The following is a 27669-nucleotide window of genomic DNA, read 5'->3' as shown; positions in this document are numbered from 1 at the left end:
GACAAGTAAGATCCATTTCTCAGAGTAAATTCATAAAGAGATTAGTATCAGCAATGTGCCTACCTCTATTATTCCTGTATTTTCTACAGAAAAATCACATACTGGTATTCACAGAATACGGAAGCTGTCTGCACCATCTTCAGCTCAGGAGTTGATCTGGGCGACCATCTCACAAACAGCTGTGCTTGACTCCTATCTCAGATGCAGGACATGTACTCTGTCTAACATCTCTCCATCACCTTGTGACTCAGTTTCCACATCTTTAAATTGTGTGTAATTATACTTCTTTTATCCTTTGTGTGACATGGCTGTTTAATTATAAACTGCCTGGAACAACCTCTTATTATCTATATGCCTACCACCAAGCACAACAGGGGCCCTCAGTTGTTGGATGTAGCTGATGGTCCTAATAATAATTGTCATTAATGATACCATGCTATCTCCTGTTTAATATAAAGGAGGTTCAAAGATAGGACTGAAGGGCTCTTCTCCTGAGACATTTAGGGATAATTTTAACTATACTGGAAATGTGCTTATAGGATGGACTAAATTGTTTGTCTCAGGTTTTAGGAAGCGAACAGATGTAACAATTTTCTATAATTTGGTTTAGTGCAGATGCTGAAATGGGGCATTCACAATAAAATATATGCAGTATATGTAATTTCAGCTGGATCCTCTGGTGTTTTAAAGTAAAAATGTGTACCTGCAAGCTGTTTTATGGTTTCTCAGTCATAATTATCTCTGTTACACAGAATGCTACAACTACAACTCTTTCTTCGTGTGCAAGCTTTTTAACAATGTCTTGACAATTTTGTGAATTTTGCAAGGCATGGTATTCTCCTTTTGCTTTGCTCAGAAGCCTGTTAAATTGTTTAATTTCTCTTTGCGGTAAATTTATGAAGTAATCAAATCAAAGAAGGTAGCAGCAGATAATCTATATGAGAAGCTCTTGCACAAGACTAAAAAAAGGACCAGTTTAAGTATCTCAGAGTTTAGATAATTAACACATTAACAACTTGAGCTGCGAGTACCTTGTTTGACAATAGGGAAGAATCATTCATCTACTGCAATTGCATTATTATATTATGACTAGAAGGAGACTGGAAATGAAGGTTAAAATTCTTAACAGCTGCTGCCTGGTGCATGCACTTGAAAGAGTCTGTTCTGCTGCCCGTGGCATTTCTCAAGGGATGTGGGAGCTGATGAATGACAAAGATAATAATGCTAAAGTACCACATATTTTTTACATTAATATCTAAAAGTAGCCTTTATTAGGTTCAACAATTAGGCTGAAGGTCCTCAAAACCCCTTGCTAGTGACTACATTTGCTGACCTGACAGACAGACACAGGAAGGCAGATGCTGCCTCTGCCTTTTAATATTCTATACATACCATTAGGGTTCCATTGGTCTTCTCCTCCCAGCACGAATAAGAAGTTTTCCACTTCCACAACACAGTGATGGGCACTGTTATATGGCATAACTGCAAGGAAAGCAAGAATTCTTTGTCAGCACCAATTCCATCAAATATTTCCAAAGGTACAAAACACAACACTGAGATTACATCTGTATGAAATAATAGAGCAATGCATCACCCCAAGCATGTATGTCCACTGACTTAGCAGCAGACAAAGCCACTTATTAGTAATCTTATGTTATTCAACATTGCAAATAATTCAAGGAATAAAGCTGCAAGTCTCGTCCCTCAGTGCCCTCCTTCCCCCACCCAAGTGCCATAAATGCTGTTCCAAAAACAACTTGCAAAAAAGGGTGAAGTTGACTGAAATTTCCCTGAAAATAAGCAGATGCTAGGAATCCTAGTAGGCTAGGAAACATTAAAAAAAAACATCAGCCCAGCTTTGTTCTGCTGCTAATGTTTCCAGAAGAAGAGTCAGTATGTTCAGTAGCTTTCTATTACACAGCAATGAACAAGCTGCATTTCCATACAGTTTTAAGTTTTTAAATTAAGGTCCTGCTGATTTAATGCCTTTTCCAAATGTATAGCTTAATTTCCTGTACAATGTCATTAGCAGCACAATCACACATTTTCTATTCATCTAATCAGGAAGCCCTTTGTTAACGAAGATCAAAACTGTGGCATTAGGTTTACAGTATCTGTTTTTTCGGGAGGTGTCACAATCACCATGGACCAACTACAGTCACAACAATCTATTTTTTTTTTAAATTTACATTTTCCACTGCAAATGGACATAAAATAAGGACAAAAATAAGGACATAAATATACACATATTATTGTGGTGTGCTATATGGCACTATTGTGATATTATGCAGTAAATGTAAACTTACACAGCATTAGTTATCATACCACATAGAGTAGTTTTGGCCCAGTGACACCAGTAGGAAAAATGATGTCCTTGTTCAGCTCATCATATGGGCACCTTAAATCTAGGTGAGGACAAATGGGGAGGTGATGTGCATGTACAGGCAGGGAACTTATTGCTTGACACGGATCAACAGAGCACTTAGGAAACCAGTGCAGTGGGAAATCAATATGACTCAGGGCCAGCTCTTACTTTGTGCTCTTTTGCCAATGCCAGAAAAAAAAAAAAAAAAAAAAGAAGAAAGAGGCAGCCTATCTCACACTTGGATTATTTTGGGCGATATATCTCTCATTTCATTTGTTTTATTATCTTTTATTTTTCTCAGAATACAGCTGTGCAGTATAGCATATGCAAATAATAGTAAGAAGAAATATGCACAGCTTTGTTATTTAGGACACATTTTCTTAAAGATCAAGTGGGCTCATTTAAGCTTCTTACTGAAGTTTTTCCAAGGCAATGATGAATAAGTAAGGTATGTTTTTAGTTTCTGGTAAAGGTCGAATATCGTTTTCATGGTGCTCTTACAAGTTATGTGAGTGAAACAGTTCTTAAATTGGGCAGTCAGGTACAGTGAAAGTTCATTAATTAAGGTTATTTGCTACTAGTACACTTTATATAATTGGGAAGTAATCCTATACGTAAGATTTAATACTACCTCGGGATTCCTGCAGTGGGATGGAAGAATGAAAACATACTTTTGCTATCTTCTTAGTCCCCATATCATATTTATCTCATTCTTTAACCGCAGACATCTTCCTATCTTAAAATCTCTCTCGAAACCCCAGCACTTTCCTTGATTTGGGGATGCTTGTACTACACACTGAATTTCAGCCTCCCATGGGAAATTTGCTGTCTGCCTTAGATGCTTTTCGGAACCCCTCCTTCAAGAAGAGACTCCCCATGATCAGTCTGCAGGGGTTTACCTAATCCAGTGCTCTATTATGGTTTCCAGTTAGGTCCAAGCCTGTGGTTGTACCCTCAACCAGGCTCTTCTGCTGGTCAGTATGGAGAGATGTAAGCTTCGTTAAAAGAAGTGGCTGCAGGCAGCACATATGCATATCTTTCACATGTTGCGTTTTCATTTTTACAAATTTCATTTTTTAATTTTTGCAAACACTTTTATTTATCCTCCATGTTGACAAAAACAGGGCCAGTAGAGGAAGAAATTATATTTTAAGTTTTTCTGCAGTTCTCATGCATAGAAACTACGCAGTAAGACTCCCACACTTATGATGATAACTAAACCTTGAAAACTAAGAGCTTAATCCTGGTTCCTCCTTAACTTGATGGCAACACTCCCTCTGATACAGGTTTGGGCCCAGGTGACTCTAACTACCATCCATAACTCACAGGAAAGCTAAAGGGAAGCTTGCCTTGGAAAGGAAAGTAGTATTTGGGCTTCAGAAGGAAAGGTGACTGCAGTAAAACACTGCAGACCTTTACTATGACCTTTGTTTCTCACAGAGCTTTGGAGAAAACTCTGTTCCTGGTCTCATGAATCTTCCCATGGGGCTGGAGGGAGCTGGGCAAACCAGGGAGGATGGAGCAACAGTGGGGACATCTAAGAGGGGATTTCGACACTGAAATTGTGACATCACTAACATTGTAGTCTTTCTCCTTCACCACTTCCAGGTCCCTCAGAATCCTGAGTTATACACAGAAATCAAAACTATGGGAATGAACAGGTTTTTTTTTTTACCACTATAAACACCCCTTGAAAGCACCAGAAAACTTGTGCTTTAAAATGTTTCTTATGAACGGACACCCATAAAGGACCTAGCTTTTTGTAGATACAGTCAAAATTACACGGCAACAAACATGCTAAATTTATTCTCCAGTAGGAACAATCTTGTCAAACTCACTGGGCTTGCCAGGGTGTAACAGGAAGAATCTGACCCATCACACACTGTGGCCAGGCTTTCATTAGTTTTATAGGAGCCTTTGTCTACTGTTTTGCTTTAATAATGTGAAAATCCCATCTTCTCATTTCTCCATTTCAACTCAGTGGAACACCTGCCTGCCCCATGAAAAGGGTATTTGAAGAGAAGTTTGTACGCCACGCTCAAGCACAGCCCGGTGTGAGTTTTTAGCGTGTCAGTCAGTGAGTTAGAGGGAAAGGGTAAGGAGAAGCTAATCAGGATGAAATGAGATTAAAGGCTGTCTAATTTTACAGCAACTGTGATCCATCAGCCACTGTGAAAGTGACAGTGGAAATGAATGATGGAGACAGACAGGTGGGGCTGTACATTTCACTGATTTATCCTCAAATGCACTGGGCCTTATTTTATTGAGTGAACATGACCGCATTTATCATGACTGTCATCTAAACCCACTTCCCTCCATTTAAAAAGGTCACTTTACTAGGAGGGAGTAGGATAGAGGCACTTTCAAAACAGATTTAAAATTTAATAACACATGTTTATAAAACCTTGGGCAAGAATTCTCAACTTTATTAAAGACTGATTTAAAATGAAGAAGAAAAGACTATTAAAAAGAGGAGAAAATAAAACCAAGCCATGGTCATCTGGGAAACATGCTTACTTACCAAGGTGATGGGTCCCAGAGAATTATGTGAGATGAACAGGTATATACAGATTAGCTGGAGTGAGCAGAAACCATCTTTTCTAAACCCCTGCCCCTCACACGCTTCCCAAAACCTGGGAGTCCCATGGTTAACAAACTTATGCTTTCCTGGACCAAGAGCACAAGTGAGTCCAAGCAGCTATACAGAAGACAACAGCCCCACCAGTCCCCTTCCCGTGCAATTCATGTATGATTGGTGGCAGACACTTGGTAAGGTGGGAGGTAATTTCTCATGTACAGATTTGTAACGTGCAGTTTCTAGGTCAAAAGGAAACGGGTGGTGATTTATACTTGAGAATGATCTGGAAGACAGTGGAGCTCAAGACTGCAGTGGTGCATGCTAAGAAATACTTCACAAATACCAATGACATCATGCAGAAGGTGACACTCTTGGATGTTCTTCAGATGCAGGTGGAAGACACAGCAGCACTCTGCACACCTGGATAGCTGTCCCAAGCAAAAGCGTCTCATGTATCCCAAACCTTAGCTGAGGAAAGGCAGCAGACAGTGTTCTGGGACCTACTTTCAAAAACAGTGTACAGCTTATAGCCAAATGCTATACTCCCAACCATAATGCCTACGAGGTCACCCAGATGCAATGATGCTCCAAAGGCACCTCCAACTTTTGTATGGGGGTGACACTTAAAAAGCAATAGCATGTGCTGTTTGTCTTACCTAGTTTTGCTTAGTTTCTGCCAAAAATTGCACATTTAGGAAACAGCATCTGGTTGCTCTCCATACATCAATCAAGGTGTCATCAGTTCCTCCTTCTCCTAACATCTTCCCTTGTCTATCATCACTTCAACACTAACTAGAGCAGGGAAGAAGGGGGAACAGGAATGGCATTTCTCAAGACAAGAGGAGGGATGAGCTCTGGTCCCAGGAGACCTAAAAGCTGTGATACAGACCATAGCCATTCCCTGCTCTGCTTTCAGAACCTACTCTTGATTCTTCAAAGTTTAAAAACCAAAAACCACTAAAAAAAACAACAAAAAAAATAGATATTTCACTTCCCTGAACTGTTCAGCTGCCTGGGATACAGGAGGTACTTTAAGGGAAAGCCAGGAAATCTCGTCCTCAGCTACTGCACAGCTTGAGCATAGCCCCTTCAAGACTCAGTACGCACCAAGAAGTCATGTTTAGCATCTCTAATGACCTGCGCAGATGACGCAAGAGACAAGCGCATTTCCAGAACCAGGATGTCATTATCAGAGGACATATGGAGTAAATAATGACCTTCCACAATATTAACAGCCTCACCTGTTGGCTACATAATATTCAACTACTTCTATTTGAAAACTGGTTATTTCCACGGCTCTCCAGAGGGCAAAGTAATGTGAGAAGATGTCTCTTACCAGTACAGAAGACACCTACAAACTCACTTCAGGAGACTGCGATTTGCTCATGGCAGAGGTACAATATTAATTCCCAATGCCTTCTGCAAAATGCTGGCCAGACCACAGCTGGTCCAATTATTTCTCGAGAACAGAGTGTCAGATACTGTTCACCTTTCTTTGGTTCATACATCATTTGCAGGAAAACTATGCATTTATTACTGAATGTTACTTGTTACTTCTCACCAAGGAGGTTACATAAATAAACACTAGGATTCCTCTGTGAATTGTTCACTTCAATTCTTTGTTATTTAATAACTGTGGGGAAAGACTGACCACAATAAGTATGAAATTCTTGCCTCAGTGAACACGGTGGGAGCTTTACCATGGACCTTAAAGGCAACAGGTTTTTCACCTACTGGTATTTTCTGCTCAAAAGATAATGAAACAAACTCAAAAGAGAATAAGCAACAGTGGATGGCAACTACCTCTGTTAACATTCCTAAGGCCAAACTGCACCCTGTCACCTCAAATTCAAGCAAATACATGTGAAGTCTTTTTTCTAGCAACACATCAATGACAACCTTGAGTCTGAGCTCAACTCGGTGGGAAGCCTAGGACAGGCCAACAGCAGTGACCATAAGCAGAAAATCTTAACATGAAGTACTGTGCCTTGAAGTCACCTTTAACAAATAACTGACATAGCCCTGGTCCAGCTGCGCCACAGAGAACTCTATCAGCTCAGAAACTACAGCTTAGTAATTTCAGCTTAGAAATTACACAACTTCTTCATCCCCGTGCCAGTTTTGTGGACACTGTTCAAGCCATCACAGGCAGGATGAGCACAGGGCAGCTGAGTTCATGTAGGACACAGTCCCTGCCTCAACTGAGGCTGCAGATAAGTAAAGGTAATACCACCCCAAGAAAACGTAAGCACTAAGAAAGAGTTATCTGAGCAGATGAAAGTCCTTGTAAAAATTCACAACACAGTGAACGGTATTTCATATAATTAAGATACTTCATATGAATTATTTCACATTATGAATGTATTTCTTATTCATGAAAATAACATTTTTTTCATTCAAATGTCAGGAGTTATTATTTTGACACATTCTCTGGAATAACACCAGCCAGGCTTTTTCAGTGCGGTTCTCAGTTTATTCGTTTTAATTGGCTACATTTTTCATATGTGAGCACCTAAAGTAAGACACTTGAATTTATGCTGACACACCAGATGGGGCAAACATCAGGAATAGGTGGCATGCTCAGCTTTCCCCTGAAATAAATTGTTTTAAAGCTACTCGGATGCAAATTCTGAGTACAGACCTGTCTGCTTCCATGGGTGAAATTCAATCTGTGGCAGAATTGGGTTTTCAGCGACAGTTTGCAAGGACAAATTTTAGCGCTATATTTTTAAAGCTACAAGCACCCACTTGGATTTCATTTGAATAATAAAGTAAAGCTATCTACTCAGATCAATGGTGTCTGAATGAAGTAGGAAAATAGTGCATTCCCACCTTAAAAACTGACTTTCCTGCACCAAAATCCTGCACCGTTGTGTCAGGAGACACTTATCCAACACTGTGATTCATGCAATGTTAACCTCCACAATGGCTGCTCCCCAGTAGGATATGCCATGTACCTACTCAGCCCTGGACTTAAAGGTAGAGCCCAACATCCCAATGTGACATCTCGTCACATTGTCACAGTCTCAGGATGAAATATTCATGTGTGACATTTCGCACAACAGAATCTCCTCATGGACCAAATGATGAATAGTCCCTGATGGGACAAAATCACAGCAGAGTTGCCAGAAAGCTCCAGAAAGAAATACTATTATGTCCCACTGGAGGCTTTCAGATCCTCCAAGATGTCAGCTCAAGGACATGTATTCCCTTTTCTAACAGTGCCCCAGGATGGAAGACCCTGACTGGGAGTGGTGCATTAATGCCCAGCTGCTTGTGACCACTTGCATCTACCTGTGGCTCCATTTCTACTTGACCTTGAGATGCATTTAATGTTTTCTCTCTCAGTCTCAGTACTTCTTACCCTGCTCTCCACAATAAACGAACATATTAATTAATCTACAGCAACCAAAAGGTTTTTTCTTCCCACTAAGTCTTGAAGTCATTCCAGAAGAAGAAAAATGTGATTTTCCATTTGGAAAACTACACGGAGGAGAGATGTGCCCTTATTTCACCATATTAAAACAGCGGTTTTGATGCACTTAAGTTAACTCATAATAGATAAATTGAAACCTTCACTGCTATGTGTATTTAGACTTTTCCTTTTAAATACTTCAATATTCACAAACAAAAGGTTTAGTTCACAAGAGGATCCATCACATACCTAAAGCACTAGACATAAAGATGAAGAGGAAAAAAGCTTAAGAAAATTATTTCTTTCCCAGAACAGATACAACTTGTATGGGTACCTGAAGAGAAGTTTAAAACACTAACATGCCTAACTTTCAGCATGCCCAAGCACAGCATGCAGAAGCAGGAAAAGTCCTACCTAGGCTTGCCAAGAAACTCAGGAAAGCTCAGGAGCCCCTGTCAGGGACAACATGAAGGCTCTGGGTTAATCTTTAATGAACAGGCCACTCAGACAACATACAGTCAGGGTGCTGAGGGCACCAACAGCACTCAATGGCTCTGACCAACCAACCCCCAACACCACTTGCCCACCGGTGCAGGATCTGCATTTCAGCTCAGGCCTATGCAGCCTGGATGGGGTCTGGATGGACACCATGTAGGTAAGCTGTAGCACATCTCCAGTCCTGTCTTTGGCTTCGTCTCCTGGATGGACTTTGGACCCATGCTGAGACCTGTCCTTGTGGACCTATCAGCCCCACCATGTCCTGACACATACCCATAGGTGGGGGAATGTGGCTGTCTGAGAGTACTGCAGCCTAGACCTTACTGATTCTGCATGTCCATACCAGCACCCTGGGGAAAAAAAAGGCACTTTAGAGATGCCCCAACAAAGCTTAACATTCTCATTACCACCAAATCAGTCATTCCAAGTACCAGGAAACACATATCTTACTGTTGACAGTTTTTCATGATGGACAGAATTAAACTATATTTAATTAATATTGTTCTTGCTCAGGATAGACAATAACAGCACACTCCAAAATGTACTAACCACTAGGTATACAAATACAGAAGGAAACTTAGGAATCAATCCTCATAAATGGGGTAACACCAAGACTGGTTTCTCCAACAAAGGAGAAATGTTTCCAGGCAGAAACGTTGCTCTGCTAGACCTCTTCTCACAGATGGGCTCCCAAGGACCAGAAATGGCAGACCCACATTTTCAAATTCAGGTAAGGAAATCTGACGTCGGCAGCAACACCACATGCTTATAAAATTGGCACAGATCACTTACTTTGTAAATCTACACACAGAAAATGAAATCAGAATGTATATCTGAAAAAAAAAATCCATTCATAGATTTGGACTAAATTGATGTTAATTTTCTTCTGCTTTCTAAAATAAAAGCACTGGTTAATATTTTTAGAAGAACTGATACATAAAATGTGTTGTGATGCCTAATCATAATGATCAGAAAAAATCACTCCATATGAGAACTCATGCCAGAAATTTTCTTCTGTCTCCTCAAAAGCTTCTTGTGGATTTAGAAAGCACCCAGTCAGGAAAAAGAAGCAAACCCATGTTTCTGAATACCAAGAACTGAATAGCAACCTGAGAATCACAGCTCAAGCACCTGCTATTTAAATCAAGCAGTATCAAAATTCATGTGCTGAACCATGTTTACACACAATCACAACTCACAGATCACACAGTAGTGCATGGTTATGGAGTGCTGACAAGTGGGATAAAAGGTCAAGTTAATTTAAATCATGCCTGCAGTATTTGACGTGTAGTAAAGTTGTTGTGATCAAGCCCAAATACTTCAAATAGACATAATTAAGTGTCCTCAACTAGTTTGCATTTTTTGTTGAAGAATTAAATTGTGCAAACAGCATTGTTCATGAAAGTATAATTTTCAGTTAGTTGAAGAGAAGCAAGGACTGACACACAGAGTCGGCATGAATGGAACTGGGACCCACTGTGCTAGTAACCATGGTTTGGACCAGGTTCTGGTGGATACTGAATGCAAGAAGGGAATGAAACTGAAATGGATGGGGACTGGTCAGGTCAGGTCAGAGGGAATGTGGCAGAAAGGACTGGGACTGAAGGAAAAGATGGCAAAATCAGTGAACACAGCAGTACATATTGATCCAGAGCCCCAAGTTCTGCACTCTTTATGCTCCTCTGCTGTCAATACATCTGGGCAGAAATCTGTTCTGTTCACACTCCACAGTTCCCAGGACACACAAGCCTCCACTGTCACTAACAACCACCTCAATTGAAAAGGCATAGATGTACAGCAGACCTACAAAGCTGGCCTACATGATGAGCTGTTTCTCAGGATACTATGAAAAGGCTGTTTCAAGGGCTGTTTCAAAGGCATGCAGCCAAGCAATAAACAAGTAAGAAAGTAGTATTTTTTTAAGGTACACTGAATTCAATCCAGGTATTTCCCACTAAGCTTCCCTGCATGGCCTCATAAATTGGAGTGAGGAGGAGAGCAAGGCCATGAGAACAGGGGAAGGACTGATGTATCATCAGCAGCGCCAGCTTGCATTAGCTTACTGTGGCTGTGAAACTACAACCTCAGCACATGAAATCAAACCATTTAAATGGGTCTAACCCAGTGTTGCTATGTCCCTGTTCCTCTCATAGTCCAGGTAACCTAGGCCCCTCTTCGCACTAGCATAGTCACTTCTTGGCACCCCCTTAGTGAGCCCTTTTGAAACAATAAACTCATGGGAAATGGTTTCATGCCTGAGCAGGCTCACCCAGGAGTCAAATCAGTTCCAGCACTGACATGAAGAAGCCAAGACCATGGGATGGGGTTTGGGTGGAAAGGAACTTGAAAACAACAGCAACAGCTTCCCCTACCATATGGCCACAGGCTCTGTGCAGGGGATGAAGCCACCCTATGAATGAAACAGGTAAGACTGAACAAGACCTCTGACCGCAAGAGGTTGCTTTACTTCTGGAAAATGTGTAGGGAGAGGCTGAGGGCAGTAACATGTGCTTCATTTTCAGAGAGCCTGATCTGATCCCTGTGTCTGATACACAGGAGCACTCTGCTCTCACTGCTGTAACTGAGATAGATTGGAGAGGCAGCCTGGAAAACATGGTTCAAGGGGTCCTGAAATGGGCACCCCAAATAAAGGATACCTTTGACTTTAACCTCATTGTACCTCTGTTCCTCATCTGCAAAATGGGAACAATGACTCACTATGCTCCACACAAAGAGGATGGTACAAAAATACTGCAACGAATACCAGTGAAGCAGTTGGCCCCTGTTGTTGTGAAGTCTGTGGAGAAAACCTTGTGAAAAAATTCTGTCCTCTAAAAAGATTTCAGTAGCGTGTGACAGGATCTACTTGCTGAAAAACAGAGAAGAAATACAGTGAACCAGAATTCAGCACGGTCCCTTCTGCCCACTGACATGTAACAAAGAATAGTGATATCATTAGAGATTGTATCTTAATGCTTTTGAAAACAGAAGCCGAATTGAGGTTTCAGAAGCAGCTTAATTCTTGCATTTTCTAACTCCAGAGGGCTTGGTACTGCCTACTACAGAGGTAGCTTGGTGCATGTCCCCTCTTTGTGATCCACCCTAGGTCTGACAGGCAGATAACGCCTCCCTTATCCTGCGGCTGCTTTAGCAGCCCTGAATCACCCACGAAGGTGCTGTGGAGTCCGAAATCTACCAAGCCCATGGCTGGAGAGACTACCAAGCTCTCCTCCTCCTGCCGCATTTCCCTCCCGGCAGCAGTTTGAGGCTAAACCACTAGATGGGGTGCGGTGTGCTCGGCTCCCCCCTCCCCCGGGAGAGGCATTTCCATCATCTTTTGGCTTCAGGTTTTGCAGCCAACCAAAAAACCAACGAGGTGAAACGCAGCACAGAAAAAAGACACAGCCAGCTTCTCCCAAGCAGTGAACTTCTGCTTGTTCCTTGTGTTCGGTGTGAAAGGGAAGAAATCAAATGGAGTACACAAACCCCAGTGAAGGCTCAGCGCATCAATCCTGGCAGATGCTGCGCCCTGCCGACTCCTGCTGCGTGCAATGGCCACTGCAGGTGCTCAGGCTTTGGCACGGTTATCAGTCATACCTGCTTTGCCTTGTCTTGTCTCGGCTCCCCAAACCCAGACTGCGTGAGGATCAGTCAGTGATTCCTCTGGCAGTCCACGCACATTTGCTTTTCTACTCCACACACCAGTCCCAGTGAAATATAGCAGGCACAGTTCCCTTCCCCACAAATACACCACCAAATTTCTCTCCCTCTCTCTCTTAGTAAAGATCTGGAAACTGGGCAGAACAACATGTCTGCATGTGACGAAGAGTGTGCTTCCTCATTACAGGGGTAAGGAAGGAGAAAGGTAAGGATGTGAGGAAACAGTGACACAAAAAAAACAACCTACAGAATTAAAGGTAAAGAAAAGAATCCTGTCTAAAATAGTCACTCCTTTCCAATGGAAACACAGTGCTTTACTCAAGGTTAAACCCAAACTGAACTGCATAAAGGTGGACAGATTACGGTTGTCTTCTCATCTCCCTAAAAACCAATTTTTTTGGAGGAAAGCATGCAGAAGCTGAAGTGTGCCTATTCCATTAGGAATGTGCATAGGGCCTGGCATTTACCTGCATACGCACTGCCAGCAAATTGCACCTTCTTTTACTCTTTCCCAACTGCTGCACCTCTCGAGGCATCATCCAGCCCACTAACACTAGTTATTATTAAATCCATACATAAAATGCAACCAAGCACTCCTTCCCAACATCCAGATTCTTCCAGCCATCCATGAAAATACAGATATCCTGAAAATACAGAAACTTCTCATGACCCAGCCCAGCCTTGTAAGCTCCTGCAGACTTCTTCATCTCCATGGCCAAGAGAAACAGAGAAAAAAGACAGGATCTTTCTGAAGTCAGTCTTCTTCTGCTTGTCTGGCATGGGTAGAGAAAGTCCTCCTCCCACTCAGCAGAGGAGCTACCTGAGGGCAGCTGCTGGGGATGCTCCTAACATGGGGCAGCAGTACTGACAGGGGTAACACACCCTCAGTTCTCCTCTACCCAAAAACAGTACGACTTGCATTTTGCAGCCTATCACAGCTGGGGCTGCATATGCCTATATCCCTGCTAGTGTCCCAAAAGACGTCTTGAAATTTCGAGTCACACATGGGGTACACCCAAGGGGCAATGCAACACTTGATTAGGCAGGATTACATTTTAGCTGTGAACTGGGATATGAGCATGAGCAGACAGATTTATGCTGCCCAACTTTATGTCCTGTCACATGCCCTGCAGGTGAAAACTCAACTCAGGCTTCATTCCTGATGAATTTGGATTTTCACAAAGAGAAACAGATGAGAAAGATGTGGCAGAAAAAGAAAAGCACAGGAAATAAAATAAAAAAAATGCACTTGAGGAGTTCTTATTTTAATCCACTGACAAAATGTGCAGTGCATCAGTACTGGACATTAATGCAGCCCGATCCTGTCTGAGGAGTTTGCAGTCTTCCTGTAAATTAGTAAAGACAGAATATAACCCCAATTGTGGTGCAATTTATCAAAAATATTCATATTGACACTGCTGATCCACATCTGGTTAAAATAAACATGCTTGTACACATATTAAGTCACCATTGATACAGTTTTGATTCATCCTAGGGAGCGCAAACATGATCAAGCAATTGCTTTGGTTTAGTACTGTGCTTGAGAAAGTCACAGCTTATCAGATGGGCTGCAGTAATTGTTTCTAGTCTCTTACAATTAGAAAAAAAGCCACTAGCTTAAACGACCTTAAAGCACTGATTAGATCATTTCAAAGAGCACATTTCACCTTACATTTTAACCACCTAGGAACATGAGCAGCAGCAGCCATTGTGGCTCAACTGGTGGGTGTTATCTTGGAGAAAAGCAGATGAGCTGCATCTCTTGCAATACTTTGACCATAACAGAATCACAAAAGATTTAGACCCAGAAAAACCCACACAAGACAAGCAAAAAGTAACAACTACACGCAAAATGAACTGGTGGAATCAGTCTACCCCTTATGCCAGTGGATCTCATTTACACAGGACAAACCCACTGAAATTTTGCACTATCCATACCCCAAGAAGCAGTATGGATGTCTTATTAGAGAAGTAATTTTGTTAAAATTCTGTGGAGTTCTTAAGGCTGAACTTAAGGCATTGAGTCTGCAAAGACAGTGCCATATGATCAGCTGTATATTGCTTTCAAATGATAAAGCCTCTGATTTATTTTGTTTTCTGAGATAAAGAAGTACTTTCTGGTGTTCTGTAATATGCAGAACCTCTGAGCAATCATGAAAACCTGTTTGGGAGACTTGCTGAGATCCATGTCACTGGAGGTTCACAAATACATTAACTGATATTGCAGTACAGGGTGAATAAACGTAATTTTCATAAACATGAATACTAAGCACTTTTGCACAAATCTTGTCTTCAAATCACATTAAAAATCCTATGGGATTAGTTGTCTGCTCCCTACTCTACAGTACAAGTGCTGATAACCCAAAACATTTTCAAAAACTACAAACCAGACCACTAAATCCAAGACGCTACACAGACCCGATGCCCCTTCAATTTACTTTCTTCAATTTACTTTCAATTTACTTTTAATTTTCAACCACAAGATCAAAACCTCCCATTTAAAAAATAATCAGCTGAATCACAAAGCTTTGTCTTAACATACTAAATGTGCAAGATCAGAGATAAAACTGTTGGCAACACTGCTAATGTAACTCTGCAGCAACTTCCCTGAAATAATCAGAATTAGGTACTCAGGCTTTATTTAGACCCATGACAAAGGGCAGTATTATTGTTGCTCTTTGAGGGGACAGTCTCGGGATAGAACTGTGAGTACTGAAATAGTTAGGTATGGTATAGTGATACCTGAACTAACTTCAAGTGCTGACTTAGCCCCAGCTGGTGTACTCTCAGGTTCTCTTTTGTTTTAAAGGTCCCTGTTAGGGCCCAAGTTCAGCAGGTGCTGTATCCACTGGTGGCAGGAAACATCATCTTAGAAAGGTGTATAGAAATGATCAACAAACGGGTAAATCAAATACTTCTTCCAGATTTTTAGTGTCTGTCTTTGGCTTGCTCTAGTGAACAACCACAAATTAACTACTGCTAAGTAGAACAGACATTAAATTTGAAATACATTTCATCTACAGATTTCATGGAGGGGTATGAATTTGGTCCAAATTAAGTACTGATAAGTAGAATAGACATTAAATTGTAATAGACTTCATCCATAGATTTCACAGAGTGGTATGAATTTGGTTCACACAGTTCATTTTTCTTACCACTAATACCCCAGACTCTCCTTTGCTTGTGTTTTTTTCCTGCAACACTTGCATGACATTTTTGCATCAGACTCCGGAGCCCACCCAGGGCGAATTCCGGCTCCGGCATGTGCCCTCCTTGTCCAACTATGCAACCTATGAAACCAGCCACCCCTCAACCCTGCCTGTACCCTCCATGGGGTTCCTAACACCAACAATTGGTTCATAATCATTAGTCTTCAAGTACTTTGGTGCTACGTCTACAGCCTTGCTTCTGTGAGGAGTAAAAGGCTTTCCATCCCTGTCATGTACCCATGGGCAGCTCCAGCACCCCTCTATTTCACAACCCCCACAGCATCCCGCAAAGCCTCTGAGCATCAGGGAAATGCTCTCAAGAATACTTCTTGCATACTGCAAAAAGGTAGTTAGCGACTTCAGAAGCAGAAGCAAGTAACTGTAGTATTGTATGGTTAAATGACCAGCCCTGGAAGAATGTCTGGTCTTTGGTGAAAATCAATAGAAAGTGATAGATCAATAGAAGTTTTCTATATAAAACCAATTTTTTTTTTTCCCCCGAAAAAGCAAGTTTAGCATTATTCACACAATTTATTCTATTATTTAAAGATGCGTCTTTATTCCTGTTGAACACTACTGTTTTGTGTCATGTGAAGACAGAGGACTTTTCTCTAAGGAGTCAATTATTTTCTCTGAGGACAATGAATTATTTTCCAATACTGAAAGCTTCAAATCAAAGCCCTCAAGTGATCACAACTGCTTTAGGGGAGCACCAGCATCATTTTACCTGGGGGGAAAGCCCTTGTCATGGAAGCCCTGCCTCTCTGAGAGGAGGCCAAGCACCTGCAGTGAAGCCAAATCACAGCTTCAGGAAAAGGGATTCTATGTCAGGGCTTTATTGCTGTTGTAAATCTTTGCAGTTAAGAAAAAACTTCTGAGCGCTGAAATGATAATTTCTTGGAGCTGCACTACAGACAGCCCAAGAGCTGACAGGAGGACAGCGGCTCCAACCTTGCTGGGTAGAATGTGCTCCAGAAAGTCCCTGAAACACCCCGCACATTAGCAAGACTTCATTTGGAGCCTTGAGCACTGTATAAACCCTTACATGGGAGACCTCTGACCTGGACAGACCTTTCTTTCCTGGAGCTGAAGTTAATGGGAGCTAGTAAATGCCCAGCTGATTCCAGCAGTTGCGATTCTGCTGAATAAAACAAAGTTTAAATGAGCTTGTGCAGACATTAGTGGTAATGCAGCTGGGAGACAAGGACTGCACAGGGACTAGCCAGAAGGATGGGATTTTGGACACCACAGATCATCCAGCTCTGTGCTACTGGCTGCCACAGTGCTTAAAATTGTAGTTTTCTCGAAACTGTATACAGACAAATTCTGTCCTGTGTTAATGCACTGTCATATGAAGTTGTTTATAGGCAGTACTTAGTAAAGTACTTAAGCATGTATTTAAACACACTGCTGAACATCAATGTGATTAATACTTTGCTGAATTAGAAATATGATATGAATACATTTTTCTGCTGTTGCAGTTTTTCATTCTATACACTTACAAGCTGGTCATAAGGATTTTCTTTCAGTTTTGCATCCAGCAAAAGAGTTAATTTGGGTGTCAAATTCTGCCTTAGTTACATCTGCACAATGCTTTTCACACGCATGAGGGCAGACGATGGCTCCTCAACCTTTAATTTGACTTCTTTTCTGTTCGACTTTAATGATTCACCAAGGGGAAAAAAAAATCTGGTTCTTTCTTTCTAATCCTGAAGGTCTTTGACATTAATTTCATGTCATTTCAATCAGAAAAGTGTATTTTACATATGTTGTATATTACTTAAGGCAGTTAAGGCAGTGCACATACAGCAGCTGCAATTCTTGACCTGCAAGCCAGAAGCTACTGGTGAGCACAGATCAGAGCCATACACTCTGTTCTTCTGTGTGTAAAACTGGGGAGGAAAGGAGGGGAATAGAAGCAACATGGCTCTTACATCACTTATCATGGCAATTCTGTTTAAATCTATTTTAATGATAATGATTTCTAGTAACATAATTTGCCAACCCTCCCCACCTTGAAAGTGCTGCAAGCACATCTCCCTCTCAATTTTTCCTTTCCTGCTTAACCCAAGGAGAAGCACTGACCATCTCCTACTTTAAGGTTTTGGAGTCAAACCTCTTTTTTCTCCCTTCCTCCTTTTTCTTTCCTCCTTTTTAAAGAAAAAAAAAAATCAGAACTCAAACCATTGGCCGACCGATATATATTGCGGTGCTGTTTAATGTCATCACTGCAAAACTTGTCACTTCACTTGCATTTATCTAGTTCTTACAAAGAAACACGTTTGTTTTAATAGTTTTAGCTGTAGCCATCTCAGAGTTGAAGACTTCCACCCTTCCCTTAAATTAAAGCTAAATCAGATGCATTAAATACATTATCTACTGGTAACAAAATGGGAAATTTTTAAATGATTCAGTCACAGATAATTTGTTACTGAAAAAAAAACAGGCTCGCATCAGCCACTAGAAGCTCTGGGTGTTTGCTGAGCCCAGTGAGTGTCTGAATAGGCTTAGAATCATAGAATCACAGATTCATAGGGTAATATGCATAGGAAGGAACCTTCAAAAGTCATCTAGCCTAACCCTCATGCAATGAGCAGAGACATCTTCAACCAGCTCAGGTTGCCCAGAACCACATCCAGTCTGGCCTGGAATGTCTCTAGGCATGGCATTTACTCAGATCAGACAAAAAGAGACATTAATACTGAATAAAATATCCTGATTCCCTTTCACAGTCCCTCTCACCAGCTCCCAAGGATCCCAAGCTGGAGTTTCTCATGCCAAACACCAGGCTTGCTTCCATGCCTCAGCCCTCAAGCACAGTTCACACAATGCAGGTTAGCCCAGGGCACCACAGCTGGAAACCAGCTTCCCCCTCCATGCCAAAACTACAGCCTGGTTTATTTCACACACTGCTCCCTGCAGCTGGTACTGGTACAGACAACACCAGCCCATGTTAGGCTTTTGCCACTTGCCTGAGTCCACCAACAGCACCTTCTGGTATCCTCACTGTAACGTGACTTACTGCATTGAACACCCTGCCTTGGTGTCCTGTTATAAAGAGACTACTCTGGGAGACCGTGGCAGCACCTCCCAACCCTTCATGCACATTAAAGTAATTCACAAGAGCAGTAGGAGTCTTAGGGCCGCACGGGAGGAGACCAGCATGGAGAACGGGGGCATCCTGCAGGGTGTGCAGAAGGTGGGTGTGAGTCCCCTGCCAGCAAAGCGGCTCAGGTCCTAAGCCACAGCTCATCAAAGGCCAGCACAGCTCTGAAGAGGCTCAAAGTCCCTGTTTTTTTTACCCCTCGGTGTGATATATTCACAAACAGAGGGAGCCTGGTCATGGGGCAAGGTAGGGTAGCTCATACTACAGATGCCTTTGTCGCTCCTGCCCAGCAAATACCAGAAGACATCACTTGTCTATCCTGGCAGGAAGGGATATGTCAAAGCAATTAATTAATATGTCCTAAAAGATGGAGGCCAGGCCAGGATTTGTCCCTTTTCTAGTGCTCACTATGATCTTAAGCAGTGGGATTTCCAACATTTCCCATGGGAGATTATTCCACAACCTAATAGATCTCAATGTCAGGAAGATTTTTCCTGATATTCAGCCGTAATTTATATCCATGAATTATGAGCTACTGTCGACATCACACCCATTGAGGCATTCCTAGTGCCTGCTTCATTTAAAATTATATGCTCTAGTTATGCAGGCTTCCTGTGTACTAGGGCAAAATGCTTCTTCTGCAGGTTAATTCATTATTATTCAATTTGTTAACACTTTTTTTTCTCAGTGCGAACAGTCATCCTGCAGTTGCATACCCTATAGTAGCACAACCCCTATTTGGAAGTACGATCACAACATATAAATATGACAAAACAATATACCAAAAACCATCCCCATAAAGCCCTATTAGTCTGTTCTTGCAGATTTCAGTCAAATGAAAGCTGTAGCTCATAAAACACCTGGTATGAGACAGAAAGCTTAGAAAAAAACCCTCTCAAATTTGTAGTAATTATTTCTGTCTTAAACAGAGGAAGATACTGGAGTAGGGCAGTCAGGTAGGGGAGGGAGAAGGCATAGGGAAGGTAAGGGAGAGAGCAACTTAATGAAGCTGTGAGAAAATAGAGGAAAATTGAAAAGAGAAATTACTTCCTGCAAACAATGAGCCACTGCAATACAATGAGGTCATACAACAGCAAATAAAGTTGGGGATGCAAAATGTGCACCTCTTGCCATTAACAGCACTTGCAAAACTGAGAAAGCTGAAGCAGGCTTCTGAAATCTGTACTGCAAATAACTGCGTACAAAAGATTTCTTGGAAGGGAACTGCCTTTTGGTTTAAGAACATTGGAGAGGAGAAAAATAATAAACCATGCATCAACTTCTCAAACAAGTCTGAGGATTTATATGAGCATTTTTTATTATTATGTTTTGCCCATATAGTGGTGCTTTACCATCCTGTTTGCAACCCATCTACACATAAACAAAATGTCACATAAGACACTGAAAAAAGGGAATGCTTTGTAAAGTAAGCAACTTCACACAGCATTTTAAAGTAGAAACACACCAGAGTTCACCTGCCCCTCCGTATGTGCCTAGCTCCTATTAATGCTACATAAATCATACATACAGAGCAACCAGATAAGAATAAACACACAAATTTTACCTAAATCATCTAAGAAACAGAAAGCCATGTTTGCAGCAAGCATTAAATTCACACAATGCCACAAAATTTTGTGTGGAATTTATTTCAGGTGGCTCATCTTTTAGAGACAGCGGCCATATAGCATCAAGGGACCTGCACAAGCAGATCTGCTAAGTACATTTTGGCGTTATTTCCTTCCACTAGAAATTATGCAACTATACTGAAATCTGTATCTAGCAAGGTGGGACACCTGCTTTGGACAGAAGACAAGAGCCTGCAGCTCTCACTTCTTCCTGGACCAGGGTATGTGTGTTCATAGCAGACATACAATGCCCACAGGCTGAGATGACTCAAAATGTTGCACATCTTCTAGGGCTGCATTAAGCCCAAGTATCTATGCTCTATTGCCCATGTGGGCTTACTGATGAAGTTGTAGCAACTTGTTATTTGTAGGTATGCAGTTTCTGGTTTGCAGTTAGCTTTGCAAAGATGGACAAATCTTTCTTTGGTGGGGCCGTGAAATACCCATTGGGACCTACATGAGGGATTTGTAAGTTAAATAACTGATCTGACTTAAGCAAAGCAGGGACTTGAACCTCAACTGCTTGCCTCTTCCCTGACCTACAAGAGATGCTGAGATAAGAAGGGACGTTCTGATACAAGTTCAGTTTTGAAAAACCAATTAAAGGCATTTGTTTTCATTTTGCCTTGGAACAAAGCTGTAGAAGCTGCTCCAAAATGGAACAATCATTCTCAAGCTATCTGTAAAGATATGTAACTCAAATTGAAAGATGAGGTAGAGAAATGGCAAGTTCTGTGATCCAGGAGGAAGGTTTCAAATCAAAGGTTCTGCCAGGATATGGCAAGGACCAGCATCTCCATGAATGAGTAACTTTCTTTGTAAGACATTGCCACAGGAGAGGTCTTATAACAGCCTCTGCTGATGTAATCAGCACCAGCATCTGCTGTGGAAATGGCACAGATCACCTGACAACTCACCTGTCTTACACCTGCTACCTTCTTACTTAGAGCCACCCACAGCTCAGCTCCACACTGTTTTGGTGCCCTGCCTAAAGATGTCTTAGAATGGGGTTGTGTCCTGTTCTCTTGTCCCACTCAGGCTTTCAACCACAAACTTGTGTGAGCACAGGCAGGGAACAGGACATTCAGGTAACTCTTCTGTTCCCTACCTGAAAGTAACTGTTTGCCAGTGGAGTTTGTGAGGATGAAGAAGAGTAGATTCAGGCATCTTTGCATATGTAGGAGAAAATGGACAGCCTGGTTTTCAGAGCGGAGGGTGTTCACAGGTCCATAACAAAGGGCAGAAAGTAGCCAAGAGAACCTGAAAGAGTTGAGGGCTTCAGCACAAACTCACTGGATGCAGTGATAAGACTTGCCATTTCAAAGACATAGAGCATCAAGATATAAAGTGACTGGGAATACAGCAAGAGAAAGCTATCCAGAATCTACCAGACACCACACAAATAAGGCACAGAGTACAGAGGTTATCACAAAAGATACAGAGTAGGGTAACATCTGTGTTAAAGCAGAAACTAACAAATTTATAATCAAAAAGAAAAATGAACAGAAACAGTGATGTTTCTTAAAAGTTATCTCAAATGGTAGTGCAGAAGAAAATTATATTTAATGCACAAATACAGCACTCATTGTCAGAACATGCTACATTTTCACTCATTCTTAGAGCTCTGTCTTGCTCTTAGATATGGAGGCATGCATCATTAATGGCACTTGCATGGTTGAATTCCCATGCATTGTCCTCATAATGGGAGTTGTGGTTAACCTCTAACACATCACATGTGAAAAAATACTCTTCACTATATTTCTGTTTCTTACTTCTGTATTTTCACCTCCCTGTATGTGTAAAACATAGGGCTTACTGGCTGTGTGCCTGACCACCTTGAATTAATCTCCCAAATCCAGGTTTAAAGTTGGATAGTCATACGAATTGGTCAACTTTTCTGTGGAAGAATATCTATTCTTTTGTGAGCATGTTTTCCTGATTTTGAACCTTTTAAAGAGGTCTAAATAGAATCTATGTTTAAAATTAGCTTTTAGTGTAATCAGTGTGCTTATTTAAGAAGGAGGACACATAAAAGCATGCGCATACATGTACTTATGCAACTTCTATACACATCTCCCACATTTATTAAGTCTGTTTAGTGCGTAATATAAAGACTTCTGCCTTAGCAATATGCTAATGCTTGCAAAAGCTTTTCAGTGCAGTGCTGAAGCCATTCTCAACATAACAGTGAAGAAGAAGCTGCAGCATCCTTGACTCCTGGATAAATGGAGTAAGAGATAAAACTTATCAGGGCTGCCAATAAATGTTCATCAAGACACATTAGTTATTAACAAAAATATGCACTATTCTCACAAGTGACAAAAAAGGGGAAAGAAATTATAACTGGTGCATGCCAAGAGAATCTGTCCATCTGACTCAGCTCACTTTTTTGCAAATATCACTTCTTTTATTCAGTTACCAATTGATTTGGGGTAAATTGAAGGAGGAAAACTTTACTTCTAACACACTGGTCATTCTTCTAAAAGGTAAAAGCTCTAGAGTGGATGAAGTTATTTGCTTATAAAGATATAACATTTCCAAAGACATAACATGTGCTAGGCATCTAGTGGCACTTAAGCTGACACTTAAGCCTTCAAAAACCTCCCAAGGATCTCTGTTGTGAGTGTGTAAATCATACTGCTTATCTTGTAAGTAACCAAGTCTGAAAAGAGAAAACTGGACAAAGCACTCCAAAACATGAATGACTGAGAAGCTCTTGCTGACTCCAAAGCCATTTCAGAAAAACACCATCAGGATTTTTGTTACTAATTTGCCCAGGAAGGACAATTCTATCATTCTGTATAGGAAAGGCTGCTACAACTGAGGACCAAAATATTGCCAAAGAAAGCAGAGAAGAAAGAAACAGAACCTATTCCAGCAGAAATGACGTAGGCTGAGGAGTGGAGTGACCCAGGTTCCCTGATGCTATGACATGAAGCAAACCATTCTACCTTCCTTCAGCAGTTTCACATGGATAGAACATGCCATGGAAGAGTTCAGTAATGTTTCCAATATTTTACGCTTTTATTTACCCTTTTGTGCTTTACAGCAAAAGGAATTTTGCATTGAAAGGAGGATTTGCTGTACACCTACGCATCTGTAAGACACGATTTTTCTCCTACTCATTGCTTTCTAATCAGACAGATGGACACATTGCTATGGAAAAAAAATACAAAAAATAGAACTAAAACAATGACTGCATCGTTTTTATTTATTTCTTGTATCCTCTGTTCACGTAGCAAGAAATTTAATTCCAGTTGGAGCAGTCTCTTGTGATATTTTTTTCTTTCATTTAATATATTTTTTAAATGCTTAGAGGCATTATGATAGAAAAGCATGATTTTTTTTGCTGTTTTTTTTTTTTTTTCCCCTGGTTTATACCCATCATCCTTACCATTACAAGACAAAAGCATTAAAGAAAAATTAATCATGTCAAAAGATTTTAGCAAAAAACAAGGGAGACCATGCATAAAGCATCGCTTTGTCTAGTGTGAAGTCACGCTCTGATTAAAAACATATAATGAAAGTGAAAGTAATACATCATTGCCTTAGCAGTAGGGTTTTTGGGAGAGCTATGCAATTCTGAACACAAAAAATCTTTATAGGCTCTGGGTTTTGGAACTTGCAGTTATTATAGAATAATTCTAACACAGAAAATATTGTTTCACTTCCTTAATGTTTAATTAATCTTAAACATTGCTGCTAAAACGAAAACAACCGAAGGGGTTCTAGGATTAAGCACAGACTCCTGGCAGGACCATAGCTGATAATTAAAACTGAAGCAGCAGTGCCTGGTTCTAAGCAGCAAGGCATGAAGTAGTGACAGAGACATCCTCACTGCCCCACATCCGCTAAGCAGAAGACTGTGAAATATCATGGAATAATGAAACCCCATTATAATAAAGCAGAACTTTTGCTGCTATTAAGGACTGTCATATACTGATCAGCTGTTCAGTTTGTGCCACTGGGCAGTGGCAGCCAGTGGCTGCTGCATGACATAGGTAGTAGTACCCAGTTAAAAAAATGAACTGGTGCTTGTGCATGTGTAGACAAACCTGAAGAAACCACACAGTGAAAATTTGTGCCCTATGCTCTGCCATACAGTCTATAAAAGCCTCTACTTAGCTCAAGTATGACTGTGCACTAAGTAGTGTTTCAAATTAAACATCAACATGCATGTTACATATCTCAGATTAGGACTGTACCCACATGAAGTAAAATAAGGTGGAAGAAAGTGTTTGTAAAATGCCACTTACTTTCTCCTTTTTTTTACCCTTTATTCTGTCTCTATTCTTTATTGCCAACATTGAAAAAATAACTCTCCGAGAAATACCAGACAGGAAAAATACAGCGTAATACTAGACTGTGAAAAATCTACCGATTCCTTGAGCCATAGCATTCTTGCCTATAGATGATGACACTAAAAAATTGGAAATGGGTGCATGCTTCCCCTCCTCTTCTGGGTCTACGAACAAGGCAAGTTGTTTTCCTGATACCTTTAGAATTACTCCCATTAGTACTGATGCATTTGGTGCTTTGGCTAGCCAGGCAGAGAGAGGTGGGCAGTATCCCCTGCCAATAGATCTAGTCTTGTCGCAGGAACAAAATGAGATTGCTACTCTGCTGAGCTGTCATACTCGATAGCTTGTGCTGTTCCACCTGCAACTGTCTTCATAGCTCCAACTGCAGCGCCATGGCTTACATGGTGTCAGTAGTTACTGATGGTTGATCTTCTGTTCCTTATGCATCACGTAAGGCGGGACACAGAGCCCTAAGCAATAGAGTGGCTGCAACAGCGCCTCTCCACACACTGAGAAAGAAAAGAAGCAACAGGCAAGTAGCTCCCTGTCAAATAGGTTTGCAGGCCCTGCTGAGTATCTTGGGCCTTCTCTCAGTGGAGAGTGACTACAGGAGATCTGGTCCCCTCTCAACCATCTCCTCCTCAATGGCCCTGACACTGCACCCAGGACTAAGTTTCTTCAAGCTTCCTTCCCACCTCAGCTACTCTCAAATGCCATTGGCACAGACAGCAGAAAACAAGTTATGTAGGTGGGTTTGGAGGAGAAAAAGTGGAATTTCTTTGCACATTTACACTGGATCAGTAAGCCACTAAGTGCAAAACCTGGCTTTTTGTTGGTGTGTGGGGTACCCTAGTGAAGGGCAGAAGGTTAAAAGACTTTGTAAACATTTGCTAGTACAGGAGGAAATCAAATACACCTATGGCAGTAATAAGATGGAATACCCTGAAATACCTGACTATAAAGTCCAAGATTCTTCCCATCACAGAATCTCATCAGCAGGACACAGCTTTTGCTCTGTCCCTGCCCACTGAGGAGCAAACTCCTCATTTGCACTGATGAGTTGGGGGTGAACTGAAACCTCACGACTGACAGCACTATCTGAACAAGTTAAAAAGAAACAGAAAAAAAAACCTTCCTCTTTCACTGCTGATTGTACATCTCTGATAAGAATAAACAGACCAATTATTTTCCAAAACTGTGGTCTGGGAACAAGGTAAAAGGAAGGAAAGAAATGTACTTCTTCCTAGATGGCAAAAAATACATGGAAAAATAAAGATAGAACAATGTTCTTAAATTCACACACACTGTAAATGTCATAGTATGTTAATACAACACCATGACTGCACTGAACTGTCACTATGTTGCAAGGTGATTAGTTTGTGGTCTTTCCCAAAACTGCTCAGTCACAGCTCTAAGTCCCTGAACTCCTATGCTGTAGAGTTCTTCAGTGTTTTACAGAGAGCACAAAAGTTCCACTCCAACTTCTCTCCACTTCCCACCTCTTTTATATTTAGAAAACAAAGCAGGGGATACACCTAAAACTTTTATTTAAACTTTTTTTTTAAATTAAATAATTATAGATACAAATATTGATAATATTTGGTGACTAGTAATACTATCTTCTAAGAAATCATACTTGTTAACGTTTAGTATTTTTCAGTGTGAAAAGACAAGCGTTCTCCTCTCTGTTCCTCAAACAGTAGTCCAGGCCAAGAGGGCACCCTTTTCTAGCAGGTTTTGTACGAACAAGAGTTACCCATGTCACGAGAGGGCTGACTATTTGACAAGCATTGTGTCAGCTGACACTGTGACAGAACCTGGGACCTTCAGGCCTTCCAGTGCTGAGCACAAAGCGCTTGAACATCAGCTAGGGCTATAATAGATCTTTTTAATCTCAGGTTATGTGCATTAACCAGAATGGAGAGAGATTTTTTGCTCACTATTTGCTAGAGGTAACACACAAAGATAACACTCTTTTCCTAAAATTATATAAAATTATTCAGAGACATCTCTCAACACCACCATAGGTAGTGGTGTTACTCAAATACTAGCAATGGGCTTTTAACCAGAATATATAGGTATCATGTCTCTGGATCCAGTTTCTCATAGTCTTGAAGAGAGCATTATAACGTAAGTAACCAAGAACTGAGTAAATTTCATTCTCACAAAATCTTATTTATCTACAGATAGGTAAGATTCAGAATAAAGTGGGGTTTTTGCTTTAATTCAGTAGAGAGTTCAGATCTTGAAGAAAGAGATCCATTTGTCCTGCCTCTCCTGGTGAGTCACTGGATTAGGCACAACAAATTCAAAAAACCTAAACACTTCTGCCTTGTGTAATATCACTGATTTTTCACTGACTTACCATCTTCAGAATTTTCTTAGAAGTAGCATACAGAGATGAGCATCATATCTCATTGGTCTGAAAAATGTGAAGCATAATATGGTCCCTAGTACAGATCCTGTAGACTTTTGTAATGTACAGTTCATATGAACTTTGTAATTGCCATTCTTATATGCTACCCTCAACTATTAGTCCAGGGCATCTATACCTAAGCAGTTACTACACTGCAGCACTTGCAGAAAGGATCCTAGATTTTCCATGGTAGAAAGCAATTTGTAAAATCATCATTTTAAGTCATATATCATGGCAGTCTTTCTAACTCTTTTTCATCCTAAACTGTGTATGTAATATTAATGTTGATGTATTCCATTAAAGGACTTTGGATAAGGGATGAAGAACAGAACTCTGTGAAATGTATTTTACTGGGGGGGGGGGAAAGCAGGTCTATTAGGAAATCCAGGTTTTACCAGTTGTCCAGTTTTAGAAGAATGGCTTTGATTTATGGATCAAAATTGCTCATTTATTATTTTATCTATACTGCTTTGGGCAACTTTGACAGTTAAAATTT

At 40.9% G+C, this 27669-nt stretch overlaps 1 protein-coding gene across 1 annotated transcript in view; it reads right to left on the bottom strand.

The window, feature by feature from the left end:
* Positions 1–27669, bottom strand: part of KLHL14 (kelch like family member 14) — a 59239-nt gene that overhangs the window by 15237 nt on the left and 16333 nt on the right. Inside the window, exon 3 of the mRNA XM_062633512.1 lies at positions 1393–1482. Within this exon, the coding sequence (XP_062489496.1) occupies positions 1393–1482 (90 nt within the window). The remainder of the gene's footprint in view (positions 1–1392; positions 1483–27669) is intronic.

The sequence above is a fragment of the Pezoporus occidentalis genome, unplaced genomic scaffold (assembly GCF_034315485.1).
Source record: "Pezoporus occidentalis ecotype Australia unplaced genomic scaffold, CSIRO_AGI_Poc_V1 ctg4, whole genome shotgun sequence".
Classification (NCBI taxonomy): domain Eukaryota; kingdom Metazoa; phylum Chordata; class Aves; order Psittaciformes; family Psittacidae; genus Pezoporus; species Pezoporus occidentalis.
Note: the sequence above shows the minus strand (reverse complement) of the source record. Positions and strands in the feature narration are given on the sequence as shown.